General features: G+C 47.0%; 1 protein-coding gene across 8 annotated transcripts in view; it reads left to right on the top strand.

The window, feature by feature from the left end:
• Window positions 1–15,857, top strand: part of GNB1L (G protein subunit beta 1 like) — a 68,492-nt gene extending 52,635 nt beyond the window's left edge. For 6 of the 8 annotated variants that reach the window (XM_019506968.1, XM_019506969.1, XM_019506973.1 and 3 more), the window contains 2 exons: window positions 306–521; window positions 7,189–7,930. In XM_019506968.1, coding sequence (XP_019362513.1) covers window positions 306–521; window positions 7,189–7,455 — 483 coding nt within the window. In that variant the 3' untranslated portion in view covers window positions 7,456–7,930. Of the gene's footprint in view, window positions 1–305; window positions 522–7,188; window positions 7,931–11,949 lie in introns of those variants that run through there. The other 2 variants (XR_002095602.1, XM_019506974.1) reach the window with 2 other exon arrangements.
• Window positions 15,858–18,636: the final 2,779 nt, after the last annotated feature.

The following is an 18,636-nucleotide window of genomic DNA, read 5'->3' as shown; positions in this document are numbered from 1 at the left end:
AGTCCAATAATTTTGAGGGAAGTTTTTGTTATGTAAATAATTACTTTTCAGTTGCTGAGCATTTGAGAAATGATTTAGCAGTAATTATTCTGGATAAATACCCAGAATAAATGCCCAAAAGGGCAGTACCAGAGGCTGCCTTTAGTGTTGGCATTCTGAGCTTTGTGCTCGCAACTATTCATTCTCTAGGTCACGTTTTCGTTACTTTTTCTTGGTACTTGACCTAAAGTCAGATTTGGAAATAGGAAGAACCAACAATGATTCTCATTTCATGTTTTTCCCCTCCTCTCCCTGTTTCTCAACAGCCTGGCTTTGGGGCATGTCCTTTCCTTATGGCTGGCTATGAGGATGGATCCGTGATCCTATGGAATTTATCAATGGGAAAAATGTTGAGTCGGCTTGCTTGCCACCAGGAGCCAGTGATGAGCCTTGACTTTGACTCGGAGAAGGCCAAGGGGGTCTCGGGTTCATCTGAGAAGGTGCTTAGCGTCTGGAGCCTCGATGAACAGCAGAACTTAAAGGTCAGGATTGTTGGCCCCTTAGTGTCATTTATCCCACTTTGCACTAACAGTTTGATAGACTAAAAAAATATTTAGTCGTGAAGAGGAGTTGTTGCAGATCTCCAGCTAATTAATCACAGACTGGTTAGAATGCAAGGGGCTGGCTGTGCTAGATGGCTAGTCAGAGAAGGGTGATGTGGTTTTTCTTAAACCTGTCACGTGTTTCTGGTTTTTACCAAGGCTGTAAGAGGCACATAAGGCTAGCATTCTTTGAGCCATCACTTTTGTACCTTAATATATCATTGCCCTCTTGTAGAATGTGCAGGACACCCCAAATTTTATAAATGAAGTGGTTTTACTATAAAATAAAGGCTTGTTTTCTGAAGGGCTCTGCTGGAAAGGATAGAGCTTTCCTTTGACATTAGGGAAAACAGATGTGACTTGGAAATTCTTTACAAATAAAAGATAGTAGGTGACCATCTGGGTTAGGTGCCTTTGAAAATTCCAACCTCAGATCTCAAAACAAGTTTCTAATATATCAGTTTATATGCTTTTCTCAATACTTCAATGGGATGGTTACTTGATTAGTTCCATTAAGAACTGCAGATCTCAGCAGTATCAGAAGGAGAGGATCCATCACAACTACATAGGGGAGCATGATAAAAATAAAAATGAATTCAGGTACAATTCACCTCCCCTTGGCAGAGGCAAGCATATGCCTTACTCTAGATCCCAGTTCAGACTTCCTTATGAGAGGTTGCTGGGTTTGGTGTCCTCTGCCATTGTTTTCTGTGACACCACCCCAGGAGTCCAGCCTCCTACAACCCCTAATGCAGTGGTTCTCAACCTTTTTTTAGCAGGACCCATTTGTAAACATTGATGTCCAGTCGCAGCCCAGTAAATAGTTTAAATAGAAAACAGCCCTGTGGCCCTGCTAGCGCCCTTCACTCCCTACCCACTGCCCCCCCCCCTCAGGCTCCAGCCCCTCCACTCCCCCTGTGTGGGGCAAGGGAGGGCATGCGCTCTCCAGATTTGTGCAGCCCTGTGCCCACTGTGAGCGCAGCCTGGCCAGACTGGCGTGGGCAGAAGCTGCTTCCACAGTCCAGTGGGAGGGACCTGGTGTGGGAGGTCCCACCAGGCTGCAGCCCCATGCCTGCTGTGGGCTCATAAATCTGGGAGGTCACATGCACCCCCCACACCACCCCCAACATGTTTCCTGTTCCACCCTCCCCTCTAAATTTTACCTGCAGGGAGCTGTGGAGGCTGTTCTCCACGCTGCCTGGCTGCCACATGAATGTGTGCCCTCACGCATGCTCATGGTGCCCCCTGCCTTATTGCCCTCCCCCAAGCCCCAATCAGCCCTTTGTAGGCTGGAACTCTGCCAACCTGCAAGAGGAAACCCACAGTTTTTCACATTTTTCCTCCTTTAAAGGAGAGTCCATTTTTAAAGTCCGTTTGTGACCCTTTCACATATTCTTGCGACCGGCTTTTGGGTTGCAACCCACAGGTTGATAAACGCTGCCCTAATGAACGGTTCTCTGGCTTCTTCAGAGTTCCTTCCTGGCATCTTCACCAAGGTCCTGAAAGAAACCCACCTCTAGTCAGCAAGCCTCAACTCCCTTTTCTAATGGTCTCTCACCCTTGCCGGCACTTGCAGAATCATTCCTGGGTGGCTCCTAGCAAATGAACAGGCCTTTACAGAGTCCTTGGAAGTTAAATTTGATGTGCAACCACAGGTTTTGGTAAGGGCTGCCCACTGTGGGCTTGGGCTCCCCACCCTGCTGCCTTCCCCACCCTGCTGCTCTCCCTCCATCTCTGCGGCCCAGTGGGTGGGACCCGGCACAGCAGGGCAGAGCGGGACCGGGTGGGGATGCTCCTTGCTGTGTCACCCTGACAAAGTGCTCCCTGCCTGCCCAGCAGCAGTGGGGGTGGTGGCATGGGGTTGTGCCCCTTCCTATTGCTGGGTGGGCAGGGAGCACCTTGCCAGGGTGGCATGGGTCTTGCAGCAGCAGCAACATGCTTCCCTGCCATGCCGGTTCCCACCCGCTGGGCTGTGGAGGCCCCAGGGAGAGGGCAGCAGGGTGGGGAGCCTGAATCTGCAGCAGGCAGCCCACACCTGCCCCATGCACTGCCTGGCTGGGCAGCAGCCCCAGCCCTGCCCAACTACCTCCCTCCCTGTGGGGGCCTCAATCTCCCCTTCCCCCACCAGACTCACCTGCAGGAGCTGCTCTTCCAGCTGCTTGGCATGTACATGCACATGCACATGGCGTCCCCTGCCTGACCACCCTCCTCCCAGCCCCTTGCAGGCTGGAGCTCTGCCATCCTGCAGAGAGCTCTTTGTAATAGTGGAAAATCCATGTATTTCTCTATTAAAATGAGAAATCCGTGTTTTTCTCAGTTAAAAGGGAAAACCTGCATTTTTTCTGTGGGAAATGGAAAACCTGGATTCCTGTTCATAACCTATAGGTGAGACTGCATTGTGAGAAACAGTATCTTACTTGTCAGGCTAGTGTCAAGGGAAAAAAATCCCTAAGTAGGAGATAGTATCAAAAGTATCATGAAAGCAAACCCCAGAGTTGTTCATTTCAGAGTATTCAGGTATTGTTTTCATGCAAGATACAGCCTCAAATGTTGTGTACCTAGCAGAGGCATGGTTGATTACTGAGCTGACAGTGGTTTTCCTTAAGTGAAGTGCTGTTTAAGTACAAAGCATTATAATGTGTAAATAATCATTTTTATTTGGTGCATAGTGTGAATCCACAAATAAAACTAGAATAAATAAAAAAATCTCTCACACAAGCACTAGAAATAGTCAAGGAGGCAGATTAAGTTTTTTCCGCATTAATAATACAAACCAGATGGGGACTTTTCTTGACATTCCAGGTACCTGAGGTAATAGTAGCATTTGGAAAGCCACTCAGTGGCACACTTTTTACTTTAAAATGTCTTAATAACTAAACTTGGTACAGGGGTATCTGCCTTCAGAGAAATGATGATGTAGCGATGGTAACCACAGTGCTGTTTCATGTGGCAGCGTTCCAGTGTGGCAATGAATAGATGATGAAGGTGACTACTTACTTTATCCACAAAAGGAAGCTTAGTGCATTGTCCCATATGAGTAAACTGCTGAAGTTATTGCTATCAGTAAATGACTGGATGGGTTATGAGCTTTGAAGGAAGTAGTATAATTGAGGGCTAATGTTTGTGGCAGAGGAACACAGAAGGTAAACAGCTTCTGCAGGTGATTTAAACACCAGTGTAGAGTTGAGGCATTCAGAAATTGTAGAAGCTCTGCGAAGCATAAATGCCACCACAGACCTTCATTTTGTTAGACAAGGAGAAAAAGGAAGACTTGATAAACCACAGTGTAAACAAGCACATATGTTTTTCTTGCCCACAGAGGCTCTAAAAGTAACCTGCTGCTGCTGCCGCCTTGGCTCTTTCTTTCACAGCAAGGATGGCCCTTGAGATGGTAAATGTTTACTGGTTGGATTTTCAAGAATATTGCCTGTGACACCTTAGTGAAAAAGGGGCTGTTGGACTGTCCATGTGCCCTGGCACAGGCCCATGTGGGAGTGCCTTCATCTTTGACTGGCCAAAAGCATAAAATCCAGATCTCAGCTCTTTTGTCCTGTTTCCTTTCTGAATCATGAAGTTATTTTTTCTAGTTAGGGAAGACTTTGCTGACTGTAGTTGTTGCCTCTACAATACTACGGGAGACTAACCCTCCCCTTCCCTGCCCCCTGCAAAACTACAGTATCCTCTGGTTACAAATACCCTGAGTGTGTGTTCAGGACGTTGCAGGAGGTTCCCTTTCCCCCACACTCCCCCTGTCTGGATGGATGTTGCAGTTACCCACTGTTATTCCCTCGCTGTCAAGCTGTGACTTGCTGCAGACAGGCAATTCCACCTACTCCTTGCTTTCAGTTTCTCCTGCATGGGTTTTGCCCACATATGCTGACAATTGTTATAAGGTTATGTCTTCTAGCTCATAACCTCCACTACGGAGGCCATGTCTACTTTAGACATTCTTGCCAGCGTACCTGTGCCTGCCCAGCATGGATTTGCCACCAAAACCCACTGCCATTGACACAAGCTGGCGAAACTGTATGTTTGCTGATATAGCTCCTTTATTCAGGGATGCTGGACTACACTGTACTAGCAAAAATACAGCATTGCTGGTATAAACTGAACCTTCACTGGGAATAGCAAAGTGCACCTACTGTTGGTAAGGTGTTGAAGATGAGGTGTTTGTCTGACCTTAAGTTGTACTTCCATTTTTCCTCCTGTATCTGTCCTAGTTGAATTTTGGGCACATTAGAGTCGATACTCTTATTCTTCAGTCTTTGTTTAGAAACAACCCCATTTCCCAACTTACTTGGTATGAAGGATGAAGAAAGCACATGCCAGATTTGAATTAATGCTTCTTTTTGAGGATTCCAGTTAATATTTATAACCTTTAGATCAGTGATTCGCAACCAGGGTGTTGAGAGATTCTTTTAAGGGTGTTGTAAAGTACCACACAATATTTGCACTGTTATGTTCATTTACGAGATAAACCCAGAGATTTAGGATTCAGAGAGACCTAGACAAATTGGAAGATTGGGCCCAAAGAAATCTCATGAGGTTCAACAAGGACACGTGCATAGTCCTGCACTTAGGACAAAATAATCCCATGCACCCAGATGGGATTGGGGCTGACCGGCTGGGCAGCAGCTCTGCAGAAAAGGACCTGGGGTCGCAGTGGACAATAAACTGAATATGAGCCAGCAGTGTGCCCTTGTTGCCAAGAAGGCTAACAGCATACTGGGCTGCATTGGTAGGAGCGTTGCCAGCAGATCAAGAGAGGTGATTATTCCCCTCTATTCAGCACTGGTATGGCCACATATGGAGTACTGTCTCCAGTTTTTGGCCCCTACTACCAAAAGGATGTGGACAAGTTGGAGAGAGTCCAGTGGAAGCCAGCAGAAATGGTGAGGAGGCTGGGGGACACAACTTATGAGAAGAGGGTAAGGTGAACGGGGCTTATTTAGTCTAGAGAAGAAAAGACTGAGGGGGGATTTAATAGCAGTCTTCAACTACCTGAACTGGGGCTCAAAAGAGAATGGAGCTGGACTGTTCTCAGTGGTGACAGATCACAGGACCAGGGGCAATGGTCTCAAGTTGCAGCAAGGGAAGTTTAGGTTGGATATTAGGAAAACCATTCTCACAAGGAGGGCAGTAAAGCACTGGAACAGGTTGCCATAGAGGTTGTGGACTTTTCATCCTCGGAGATTTTTATGACCTGGCTGGACAAAGCCTTGGGTGGGATGATCTATTTGGGAATGGTCCTGCTTTGAGCAGGGGGTTGGACTAGATCAGTGTTTCTCGACCAGTGGGGTGTGTCCCATTGGTGGAGCTCGAAAGTCATGTAGGTGGGACTTCAACTCATTGCCTGATTGAAAAAATCAGTTGTTTGCACTCTAAATAGTTGAATCAACAGATATCTCAAGCAGTGCAATTTTGTGGGGTTTTGTTTTTATCGTGGTGGGACTAGGATTTTTTGACAAAATGGTTGGTGGGATGTAAGGTGCAAAAGGTTGAGAACGGCTGCACTAGATGACCTCCTGAGGTCCTCCCAACACTAATTTTTTATGATTCTATGAAATATACTGTTCTTATACCACAATGTATATATGTTTTAGAGTTGGACTGTTGACTAAATAATTACACTGTCTGAAGTAAGTGATAAGAGTAGCAATTAGTTTGGTGTTCTGGTTAAATCTGAAGAGCTCCCAGCACTCGTAACTGAAAGGCTCTTTTCCCTTCTAAGTGTTTGATTCTGCAGCGTGCCCAGGGTCAAACTGTGCTAACAATCCTTGAATCAACCTATGCACGTTGCAGGCTGTGATCCAAGAGTTGTTTAACAATAATAAGGAGCTCCCCAGCTTAAAATCAGTCATCCATTCATCATCTACTCCTCTCTGGGTGCATCTACACAAGATGCTGTGTTACCATAGCAACAAGCTATGGCGACATAGCATCAGCGAGCACGAACCGTGAAGCCAATGCTACTGCACAGTAGCGACAAGCTACTGCACAGGAGGGTTGGAAGTGACCTATGCACTGCCAGAAGTGCGCAGTAACAGTGGTTACTGCGCAGTCATTTAGCAAGTACTAAATGACTGCACAGTAACAACTGCAGTCGGGCGCGTGTATAATCGCACCCTCTGTGTAGCATGAACAAAGGATTTCCAGAACAAGTGCTGGAAATACAAATATGCTAATACTGCGAACTAATTCCTGGAAGCACTCCTTTCTCAAGGCTTTGCACAGAATGGCATCACAGCTGACTGCGTTTTTTGAGGGGAGCTTCCTCGGTAGGAATGAGCAGCGGCGTAGTTTAATGCTAAGCCAAAACTCCTGCATGGGAGTCTTGCTGAAGTCTGAAAATGAATGGCCGTGGCTCTGAACTGGCAGTTCAAGCTAAGCTCCAGGAATAGCTGAGTGGAAGAGTCAGGTTTTCGAAAAGGTCATTTCCATCTGCCTACTGTTATCCAACTCCGTGCCATAACTATTCCCACACAGGGTAAAAAGCTAGTAGTCAGATTGCCACCTGCATGTGTTTGTCACCTCTTAAATCCCAAAGGGTTTGTTTTTATAAGCACATTTTAAAAAACTTAGTCTGTTCTGTGACTTTGCCCCTTAGGTTCACAAAACACATGAACTCATCAATTCTGGGATCTCTGATGTTACCATCCGCCAGGACAGGAAGATACTGGCAACGGCAGGTTGGGATTATCGCATCAGGATCTTTGGCTGGAAGAAAATGAAGCCATTGGCAGTGCTGGACTTCCATACTGCAACCGTCCACTGTGTGTCCTTCTCAGATCACAGCAGCCCTAGTGAAAGACTTCTGGCAGCTGGCTCCAAAGACCACCGCATTAGTATCTGGTCACTGTACAATCAAACATGAGAGGTGCTTGCTTATCCTGTGGACTGAAAAATACAGATTAAAACAGTTCCTGGAATATGATGAAAAACTGGAGCTAAAATCTACTGGGGGCTGGGCGGGTGGGCATGGAGTTCAAGGTCCCAGGAGGTGAATTCTTCCACCACTTGTTTGCTATGGAAAATGAAATTGGAGGGGAGAGTTAATGTCAAAAAGGGAAAAAAAGATCATCCTGTAGTTTTGACACGGGAATTGTGGCAGTCTAGGGTTCTGCTGTGGGCCATGCCACGGTGCTCCGCTGGTGCGTTCTTTGTCAGCTGCCCCATCCGTACAATGGATACTGCACCTATCTTGCAGGAGTGCGGTGGAGCTAGAATGATCCATTTATACATCTTATGTGCATCCAGGAGTCTCAGTAAGTACAAGGTGTCATTGTTTCCTGTGAATTGATGCCCACTAAACCATCCCCAGTGCTTATTGTCAGTTACTTATTCTTCCTGAAGGACTATTTGATTTGTTCTCTTTTGTCGGTTTCTAACTTAACTCAACAGGCGAGACTAGGGACAGTGCATTGAATAGCAACATCCAAAAGACTTGAGAGCAACATGTCAAGAGTCCATCTTGTATAATACTGGTGTACAAACAAAACATGAGACCTCATCTCAGTACCCCTTCTTCAGATGCATGGGTGATATTGGTGAAGTTTTCCTTAAGACCCATCTCCTATTACAGGGCATAGAACCATGTTCCAACATGGTGTTTACTTAGGAAACGTGTCCTTTCACAGTGTTTGAAGCCTTGTCTCCTACTGAAATGCATTTCTGTAGTTCTTCCTGTGTAGAAAATTGTATGGAAGTTTCCTTTTCATGCGGGAGTTGGTTGAGGCCCAGTCCACAGGGATCCTGTGCCAGTCATGGGAAGTTGCATTTGCTCATTACTTCTATAGGGTATATATCTAGGATGCATATTCATGTCAGGATTTATGTATCTTCTTCCTTCTGAGCAGAAGAGAGGAGTGGGCTGTGAGTCATCTCCACAGCACAATCTTCCATAGAGCAACAGTTGCTGGAATACCAAAAAACTTGCCCCCCCACAACAAAAGACAGGTGTGGATTTAGGATGGAAGGGAAACTAGTGCAGCTTATTTTGTTTGAAAAGGATGGAGGTGCATCCTGTCCAATCTCAAATAAACCCTAATGTTAATACAATGCAATTGCTGCTGGATTTGCATATGGTACTCCTGTCCTGCTCCTCTTGATACTGGCAAAACTCCTTGGGACTTCAGTTACATGGGATGAACCTAAGAGCTTATCCTTCATCAGAGGGGGAGTTTTTTGACTGTGCTAGGTGTCTTTCTTACACCATTAACTATGAAACTAACCATTCATCTTTAAAGAAACATGCCTATTGAGTAGGATGTTGACTTCGGAAAGAGAAAAACAGAGTGCGAGCCATGCTGTACTGAACATTTCACTTTTTATAAAAAGTATTCAGAAGAGCAGGGACAGAAATCCAGGCCTCCCTTTCTCAAATGTGTGTCCTACTCACCAGGCAGGGGAGGAGGGTCATTCTCCGTCTTGCTGTGAGCGTTACATCATTCCATGTAAAGTGGAACAGCTTCAACAGCAGAGGCGAAGGATGTCCCCTGCTACAATACATCCTTCTGTCATGGCAAGGGCACTTTTCTAGGGTGGAAGTAGAGATTCAGGTCTTCTCAGGCAGAGGAATAAATTGAATCCAGTTCTGCCTCATCTTTCATGCTCACAGAGAGAGAGAGAATGCTTCTCCTCTCCTGCCTGGTGGCTAGGTGATAGGAGATCAAAAGACAGAGGGTCCATGCCAGCGTTTACTAAGGTGGCTCCTTGCTCTCTGGTCTGATTGCTTTGGACCTCCTCCTGCCGAACTCTCCCCATGCTTTGCATAAGGAAGCAAGGCTCCTGGCTCAGCTTCGCTCTGAGGGCCAGAAATCTAAAAGTGAGGCCTGGAACACGCCGTGCTTTTGCCATGCACTTTCCACTGCAATGTGCCTGGAGTGTCTTAAATGAAAACTACTGGGATTTACATCCACACCAAGAGATATAAATTCCCTTGGTTCAGAAAGCACTTGCTCATGAAGTCACTGCACTGACAGCCTCCTTACTGCAGAAAGGCTTAATTCACAGAGCACACTGGGCTTCTCACTGAATCTGAGCTTCCTGACAGTGTCTCCTGGTCTCTTTCTGTCTGGCCTTAAAGGGAGCCTTCATGGTCCCAGTTCACCATCTGTGATAACTGTGGAGATGTTCGCAGTGCTCTTAAGGTATCCTGATATGTATAAACAGCCCAACAGACATTTGCCTTTGTGTTCAGAGTACCACTGTGGGCTGCGGACAGGGGTTCACATTTTTTTGACAGGGTAGTTATTAAAAAAAAAAAAACAACCCTCAATGCAAACTCCTTCACCACATGTATTAGCATCCCTGCATGAAAAATGGCAGCGGGGGTGCTTTAAGTGCCCCTGCTGCCATTTTTCAGCACAGGAACATTGATACATGTGACGCTCCAGGTGCTTTAATTAGAGCGGCTCTTGGAGCTGCTCTAATTAAAGCCCCCCCCTTATTCTCAGAGCATGTGTATAAATCCCCTTTAGTTTGATTTAGACATGCATCTAAACTGAAGAGTTTGGATCTGGATCACAGCTTGGCTAGAATCTATGTAGGTTGCTTGCTCCAGGATCAAGACATGAATTTTAGGCTGAACTTTCCCAGTGCAAAGGACTGAGTATTGCTGTGGGCCCCTCTTTGTTACCATGGGACTATGACATACCTTTGCCTGATCACATTTAGGCAACTAGAGAGCCAAATAATTCCAGAAAAACAGTAATGGCTTTTAATCAACAGTATACTTGTGTTTATCTCATTAAGGAGTTCAGCTGACTCATTTGCTCTCTCAGAGCGAAGAACCACCTTAAGCTGGTAAAGTCAGACCTGGAATCTCACCTGTTGGAGAGGAACAGGGCGAGCCTGTACCTGGCCTAAAGGATTCAGGAGTGAAGGTGATGACAGCTAAATTATTGCAGAAAAGGCTTCCTCCCAAGAAGCTGTGTCTGGCACTGCAAAGGGGGATAATGCAACCGACATTCATGAACTAATTGAAATAAATCCTGAACACTAGCATTTGTACAGCAATTACATGGAATATTTATCACCACGGGAATGAATGCTGATCTCTGACCTTCGCACACTTCCTGGAAAAAAGTCTGTTAGTTCCAAGCGCTTTCCCTTATCTGCAGGTGGTGAGGAGGGTGTCCCAGGCCTAGGTAGAGGTGTACAAGACAAGGTGGGGGAGAAGGGAGGGGAAATGAGCTGGTAGCGAGCTAGAAAGGCAGTTGGCTGAGGGCCTGTGCAGAGAAAGCGGTGAAACGGCCTCCTGCAGTCTGAAACAGAATCAGATCCTCTCTAGCAGGAATGTCAGCCGCGGGGCCAAGAATTCAGGGGTGGGGGAGCGGTGGCAGGGAGCCACTGACCAATTCTGGGGTACAGAGCCCCACAAGGGACACATTTCAGTGGTGGCAGCGCGAGGCAAGTGACAGCTACACTAATCCCTGTGGCTGCCTGACACTTGTCCTCGTCCTGCTGCTGGGAGCGAGTCCAAATTTGGCTTGCAAGGAGCCCCACAGTCCAGATCTTGCGGGGGCACCGCATGAGTTGCTACCCATGACCTATGGCATCATTACATCTGCAGCTCTCCGGGAATTGTTGCAGAGGTTGGTTTTTTGTTTTTTTGTTTTAAATGTGTGAAGTAGAAAAGACCATCCCAGCTTCTGTTTTTCATCTAAATTGCATCTACTGCAAAGTCATTAACTTTTTCATTGACTCAGCGCCCACGTACAGCACTGACTAGGGCAGCCGCCACATTAATGGGGTGAACAGAATACAAGGAAGGCCGAGCCCTGAGTCACTGCATTTCCTTTGCTAGCAGCATCGCTACAGTGTGAAAAAGTGAGTCCCTGCTGCTTGGATTAATAGGACATGAAATGTTACAAGTGGTTATGTCAGGCAAAAGGCATTGTATGTTCAGGCTGTACAGGGAGTTCTGGAGATGAACTAATAAGAAATGCAGGGCTCTTCAGTTGTTCACACAGTGTTTGCAAATTCCAGTCTGGGTCCCAGAGCTGGAGGCATTTTTCCAGCTGATCATTTTCATTTCCCACAGCACATGGCAGCATCAATTTGGCCTTTGGGAGCAATTAAATGCTTTACAGAGCCACAGAAGAGAAGATGACACGAACTTTCCCTCCCCCCACCCCAGCCCCTAGTGTGTTTCTCTCCTTCCATTATTTATAAGTGTCATGCTAAACTTATCCTTGCTATAACGTCCTTGAAGTCAGTGGTGGTGCAGCAGGGATGGGTTTGGCCTGTCTTTAAGTATGTTAGCTCCTGAACTGTTCTGTGGCATGTCAGTCACAGAAAGCTGCTGTTGGCATCTGGGTGAATGCAGAAGGACAAGAAATGTCTCAGCGCTCCTACTGTTTTGCAGTATCTTCTAGCTGAGGATCTCAAGACGCCAAGTAACTTCACGAAGACTCGGACTGCCTTGTGAGATCCTGTAAGGGTAGGATAAGAGCAGCCTTTTGATCACCAGCAAACTGAAGTGCACGGGAGCTGAGCAACTTTGTAAATGCCTCACAGCAAATCAGCAACAAAGCTCAGGCTAAGAGATTTCTTGTTCCCTGCTCTAACTGTGAGATCACACCTCTTCTGTAAGGCAAAGCCTAAAGACAGAAAATCATTACTATGGCTGATCAGACCAAGTTGCCATGATGGTGTTTGTGTTTCATTTGCTCCAGAAGTGTTTGCATAATGTTATCAGATAATAGGATTAGTTGGGCTGAAGCATTTGCTTCTTGGAGAGGGAGAGGTTGATGCTGTTGCAGTTTAGTTGCATTCACGCCGCTTGCTTAAAAAAAAAATCTCAGATGGAGCCACTGGACCCAAACAAGTGACCCCTATATATTTAATACATGTCTGAGTAGCTTGGTGCTAACCATTTAGCTGTTATTGGGTTCTTTCCCCTCAATACCATCCATCATGGAAACTTTGGCACTTTAATGTATTATTAAACCACATAGCTGGGATTTTCGCAACATAATCTCTGAATTGTGAATGCTTTGCCCATATGATTAATAGTGTGAAATATATCTGTGCATGTGTTACCAGCATTATGATGTGTAATGCTTTAGTCTGACTTTGCCCAGAGGAATCTGATGTGCAGATTGGTATTAGAGATCAAAATGCATATGGGGGGTGATATAAAAAGCCTAAAAATGGGCACGATTCCCAAAATAAACTAATTTTACAATGTCCAAGGAGGTACCAAATTCTGAATGCACTTCTGGTGGAATGAGGAAGGGTGGGGAGATGAAGATGACCAGCAAAAGGGTTGGTTTTGCAAGATAGTAATGCATCTGTCCCTGTATGCTTAAAACCAAAGCTCTTCATTGCCATAGCCACAGGCTTGCTTTATTTTTAAGTTCTGAAACATGAGGATATGACACGAATAGCAATCTGGGTAAAGGCTTTTAGAAACCATGTGAATATACTGGATCCTGTCATCATTCTAAATCTCTGCTGGCCTAAGAAACTTCCATAATTGCTGCGGTGTTGGAAGCAATGGCCATTTTGAATTTCTCAGCAGTGCTAGAGGTAGAATTCAGACATCCCTGCCCTAAAAGCACAGGCCAAGTTGGTTGCCCTAAAAAAGTCTCAATATCATACTGAAGCTATAACACATACTTGAGAATTTCTGGCTTCTCCCAAGAGAAAACTGGTAATAGGCCTCTATCCAGTCTGTTGCATGACGGTGATAAGCACTGTCAGTCAGTTATTAGTTATGATGTCCTTTCGTGTTTACAATCAGGAACACACTTAGATGTTCAAAATTAGCAGCATCTTTTTCTCTTAACAGCAGATGGACACCGTAGGACAGTCTGTTCTGGTAGAGCATTGACGACTATTTGTGGCCAGCCTCAGCAGCTGTACAGATTAGCCCAACAAGCAGAAGTAACCCGCGGGACCGTGAGTTCAGTGTACTGCATGCTGAAAGGTTCAAACCAGGCTCAGTACTCTGCTCCATGCTGCTTTTTCTCATGCATGCATAGGAATGATCCCCAGTCATTTGTGGTAGTATCTGCTGTAGGGCTCTGCTGGCATTGGTAGGAGGTGAGATTAAGGTACTGATTTTACATGACAATACTGAACTTGCTAGGGGATATGTACATGGCCTCCTTCAAGAGTAAGCACAAGGAGCGCAATTGCTGGTGTGCAGTCCCAGCTGGATTCCCACCTAAGCTGTTTTTAACATACTGCCTCTTGTGAGCATTGCCTCTTCAGATTGTGTTTTACCTTGGCTTTTTTATGGCATGCCAAGTCTTTTCCATGGCATGCCATGGCATCAAGTTGAATGGAGACAAAGCGTCTTTCAAGTTATCCCTTGAGCCCATCTGCTTGGAAGCAGCTCCCAACAAGCAGGAAAGGGAATTGAATCAAAGCTTCATCATGTTGGCTGAAATAAGAGCTGCGTGAGGCTGGGCTGGAAAAACCAGGCTGCAGGAAAGGCTTCCCCCAGGCCACATGCTGGAGGCTTCCTCTCCCCTTTAAATGGGAGCAGACCGGGTGGGTGTGTCCTGCCTCTTCCTGACCCCATCAAATGCAACAGGATTTGCTTACTTGGTTTAACTATGAGCACTGCGGGGGTGTGCAGGGGGAGAGGGGCAGGGAATGCTGCTATAGCTCTGACCAGTAGTGGGGCAATAAGCACGGGACAAGCCAGCGCAAGGCAAGAAGCTTTGTCTATTATCACCCAGGCTTAGCATCACAGCTAAACCCATGTAAAGCTCGATAGCATGAGCCCTATCGTACAGGCCTTTCCATCGATTGAATATGGGGCTTGTCTTAGCTTACATGGAGATGGCTGTTCACAGCCAAGCAGGCTGAGGCTGTCAAGGCAGGTGGGAATGTTCATTTTGCAGGTGGGTAGAATAAAGCAGGAGGCTCAAATCCGCTCTCCTGCCAGGCAAGCCGCAGTCCTGCATCACAGCTGCCTCTGCTGAGATGAGGTTTTAGCGATGAGCAGCCACCACACGCCCCTCAGCTGGCTGCCGCCCAAAGGAGAAGGGCTGCAGTGCAGTGTTGGGTAGGGACCCAAAATGAGAGCCCTAAACCTCCCAGAAAGCACCCAGACCTGTTCTTCACACGGCAGCTGCAAACTGCCAGGGGAGCCATGCCATGCACAGAAACGGGTCCGTCCCTGAGTCCCACACAGTCCTGCAAGGGGCTGAGCTTGCTGGCCCCAGTAAACAGCAAGTCCATCCTGTATATTAAGCACCTGCTGCTGTTGCATTGGGGCCAGCCTTAGCTCAGCGAGGCCTGGATCATTTTCACAGCAAGGGCAACCAAATGTGGGTGGAGGGTGGGTAGCACTGAACTCAAATGAGCAGCAGACCCACAGGCTGATGTGGTCTGGAAGGCAGGGCAGCTGGTGGAGTTGTATCTCATGGGTGTGATGTGAAGCTTAACATGTTAATCACATGTGACTTTAAGATGTACTGAATGCAAATCGTTAGGCAAGTTCAAGTGCTTTCCAACCCACAGCATCCAAGCCTGACAGTGCTTCACATACAAATCACTCTTCCACATGCCTGGAAAAGCTGTAGACAGGACCCTGGCAGGCTGAGTCCCCCAAATGGCAATTTTCTCAGTTGTGGCCTCTCACTTCTTTGTAGTTTAAATTGCTACAGTTAGTGTCAGTAGGCATGAGTGATGTATTGTAATTATTTTATTGTGGCTGCTCTTTATAAGGTTTTTTTTCTTTTGTAATCTGGAAACACATCTAACTTCCCACATGGAAAGAAATCATTTATCATACTTTACACACAGATATTTGGCTAACTCTCTTGCACATCTATGCAAAGCATATTATACACACAAGGCTAAATTTGATAAAACAAAAACAATATAAATTGTGCTATAAGAAGTCTAGTGCACAACTGTGTGCCTAATTTACAAACTCTAGCATCTTTGGCACATTTGAAATGGGTCATTTCTATTATTTTAGGAGGAATATGGACTTTAGGCACAGATAATAATTATACGTAGAGCTGTGGAAGAGGCTATCACACACATGCATTAATTTCAAAGGTGTTGGGTCTGTAGCTTGTGTATTCCCTGTTGCAAAAACATTTAAAAAACTGGTTTCTTTTGCCTGTAACAGGACTTTACATGAGTTTTATGTGTGTTCCATTAGAATAAAGGAGCTGTTCTCAGTATACTGGTTTATTTTATTGCATCTCAAGATTAGTTAGTAAGGCAACTTAGTGGTCAGTTCAATAACGTGGCTAATACAGTTGGTGTATGACTCTTCAATAAAGACTGATGGATTTAAACACATGCTAAATTCACAGCTATGCTCATTATTGAAAGGCAGAAGGCAGCGTAGATTTACCCCTTACAGATGAACTAAATCAGAGATGCATAGTACAAGCTTTCATAAGCAGCAGGCTTAGTTCATCAGATGCTGTTTTACTGAAAGGCCATGGACACATTTGCTTTTACCCCATCAAGTCACACTTGCAGCTCAGAACAATCATATGAAATGAAAAAGTTGATGCTGGGTATAGTTTAGCAGCTGATGGGCTCTGATATGGCTTGTAGGGTTGTCTGAACACTTTAAGATAAAAAAAATCATTGCTTGTTACAGAGGACAACAGTGCATTTCCTTATGTAGGCCTCCCAACCCTATAGGATGTTTTAAGGATCACATCTCTCTGGGCTGCATACTGCTTTTTAGAGTTTGTAATTTTGCACATTCAAGGGAAAGCACCCAGCAAAGGCTGTTTCTTGTTCCAAAACTGCACGAGCCTCTGTGAGTACGAGACCCTGGACTAGAGCAATGCACACTTTGCTCTCTAGAGGGCACTTGCTCATTAGCTGCAGCTACCAGGACTGGACTGGCTCGCTCCCTTGACATTAAGTTTATAGCCAGGTCTCTGCATGGAGGTTTGCATAGACCATGTTTCTTTCAACCCAAATTCTCGAGACAAAAGAACGCGCTATTCAAATCGCCTTGAGCTGAAGGGACAGTTGTATGTAATAAAAAGGAGGGCACCTGCAGCACCCAAGCTTGCAACAGCTCATCAAGCAAACCCCAGTATGAAATCTCCAGAAGGGGAAGGAAGAGCTGCAGGAACCCCCTCACGTTGATTTTTCACTTGCTTCATGGCTTCTAACGTAATCATGATGTGAGAAGAGCCTAGTGACGATCTCAGTGAAGGGGCCTCCCTGGCGCTCACCTTGTACGTGGGGTAAGACAGGGTCAAGTCACGGCTTACCCAGCATTTTGGAAGAGGCCACAGCCCACCAAACTTTTGAACTGTTTGTTGCTGACCGACTGGGTCCTCATGAAGGCCCTTGTCCCTAACCACTGAGGCACATCCGGCAGCTGGGAGCCATGTAAAAGAACTAAAATGTCTGAACTTGTTCCCTAGCCATTTCACTGGAGCTGATTAGTCTGGCAGAAAGTCAGGCTGCATAGACTCGAGTCCCACTGGCTTCTCAGTCGGCCCCAGAAAAAGGGGGTGGGGGGGCACTCAGTATTACACTTTGGCTACATGCAAGCCAAAGCTGAGCCTCACAAATCACCAGGCTTGGTTATGGTCCCCAAAAACCCTCAGCCTTTTACATGGAGACTCAGCAGAGTGGGTCACAGGGCTGGGAGTGAGGGAGCTAATAGTGCCCTTTGCTGTCCCCCATCATCAGGCTGCCCTATAAAGAAGAGCAGCCTCAAGACTGCTGTAGCTCAGGCTGGTTTCCCCAGCCCACCAACCCAGCAGCCTGGACTAGACAAGAGAAGGAGCGGTCATGGCCTTACCCTCCAGGTGCGGCTGTAGCAATGGTGTAGCATGCGAGGGAACAGTCCCCAAAGGTCTACAGTGATGCCCTCCGCTGCCCCGTCGCACTGTACCTACCATGCAATGAACACTTGGATGGCGTGCTGCCATGGTACAGCAATCCATGCTGCAGCCTGCTTCTCTGAGCCAGCACCAGCTTTGGGTTGGGACCACACAAGAAGATGAGAAGGGATTGGGGTGGGGGGGCCGTGTGATGAACTGGAACTGGCACCTTCCCCAGCCCAGCCCCACAGGCGTTTGTGCCCTGCAGACCTGCCTCCCTGCCTGCCCCCTGCCAAAGCCCACCTGTCCCTGCGGTACTAATGGCAATCCCAGTCCCAGAACTGGGGCAGAGCCGCTGGGCAAGGAGGGTGGCTCTGCATCCTGCGCGGCTCATTGTGTGAGTGCCACTTCCCTGGCTTGAGCTCCAGGCCAGCTGCTCCTCAGGTCATTTATAGCTGTTCACAGCACGGTCTGGGCTGGGGGAGCTATTCGTGAATGCCAAGGCTGCAACATTCCCACCAGGGAGGCACTGGGCTTCCTGACAGAGGATGCAACGTGCTGGAGGTAAAGGGAAGCCCCAGCCAGAGCCAAGAATAGCTCGTGGGGACATACTGCAGTCTACCAAGCAAGCATGTGGGGGGTGGGGGCTGGGAAGCAGGAAGGAGCTCTGTGTGCCAAAGCATTAAGCTAGCTGCTGGTGTCTCAGACCAAGGGCCACTTCAGGCAAGTGAGACTCAAAAGGAGAAAAGCATGACACATGCAGCAGTGGAAGCAAACCCTGTCACCCCTGATTGATAAGGAGCATTTGGTGTTTAATGACCTGTAAAAGAAGCAATCAAATCCCACTGGCTAGGAACATAAAGCAGGGGAACAAGGGCAACAGCCCCAGCGTGTCGTGTCTGGTGACTAGTTGCATGAAGAGTCATGAAGAAGGGCAGGGAGCGCAACCATGGGGGAGGAGGTGGGCAGCCTTGTGGCTGGGGAGCAGAGATTGGCCCCGGTCCTCTGGTTCATAACACGAGTCCAACCACCAGGCTGCGGCCCTAAAAGCTCCTGGGAGTCTCACGTGCCAGCCTTGAGGTGCGTCCTTGCCAGGCTGCCCCACACAGGCCACCCAACACAAGAAACGGGCAGGGGTTGGGGCACGCAAAGTAACCACTCATCTTTCCTGTTGCCTAATGACCCGTGCCCTTTCCTGTTGGGCACTGTCCATTGGCATCCACTCAGTGGCTTACAGCCTCCTCAGAAAGAAGGCAGCTTGCTGATGGCCCGGACCC

The sequence above is a fragment of the Gavialis gangeticus genome, unplaced genomic scaffold, assembly GCF_001723915.1.
Source record: "Gavialis gangeticus isolate Ggan-Ray unplaced genomic scaffold, GavGan_comp1, whole genome shotgun sequence".
In the NCBI taxonomy this organism is placed as follows: domain Eukaryota; kingdom Metazoa; phylum Chordata; order Crocodylia; family Gavialidae; genus Gavialis; species Gavialis gangeticus.
This window is presented reverse-complemented; position numbering and strand designations above follow the sequence as displayed.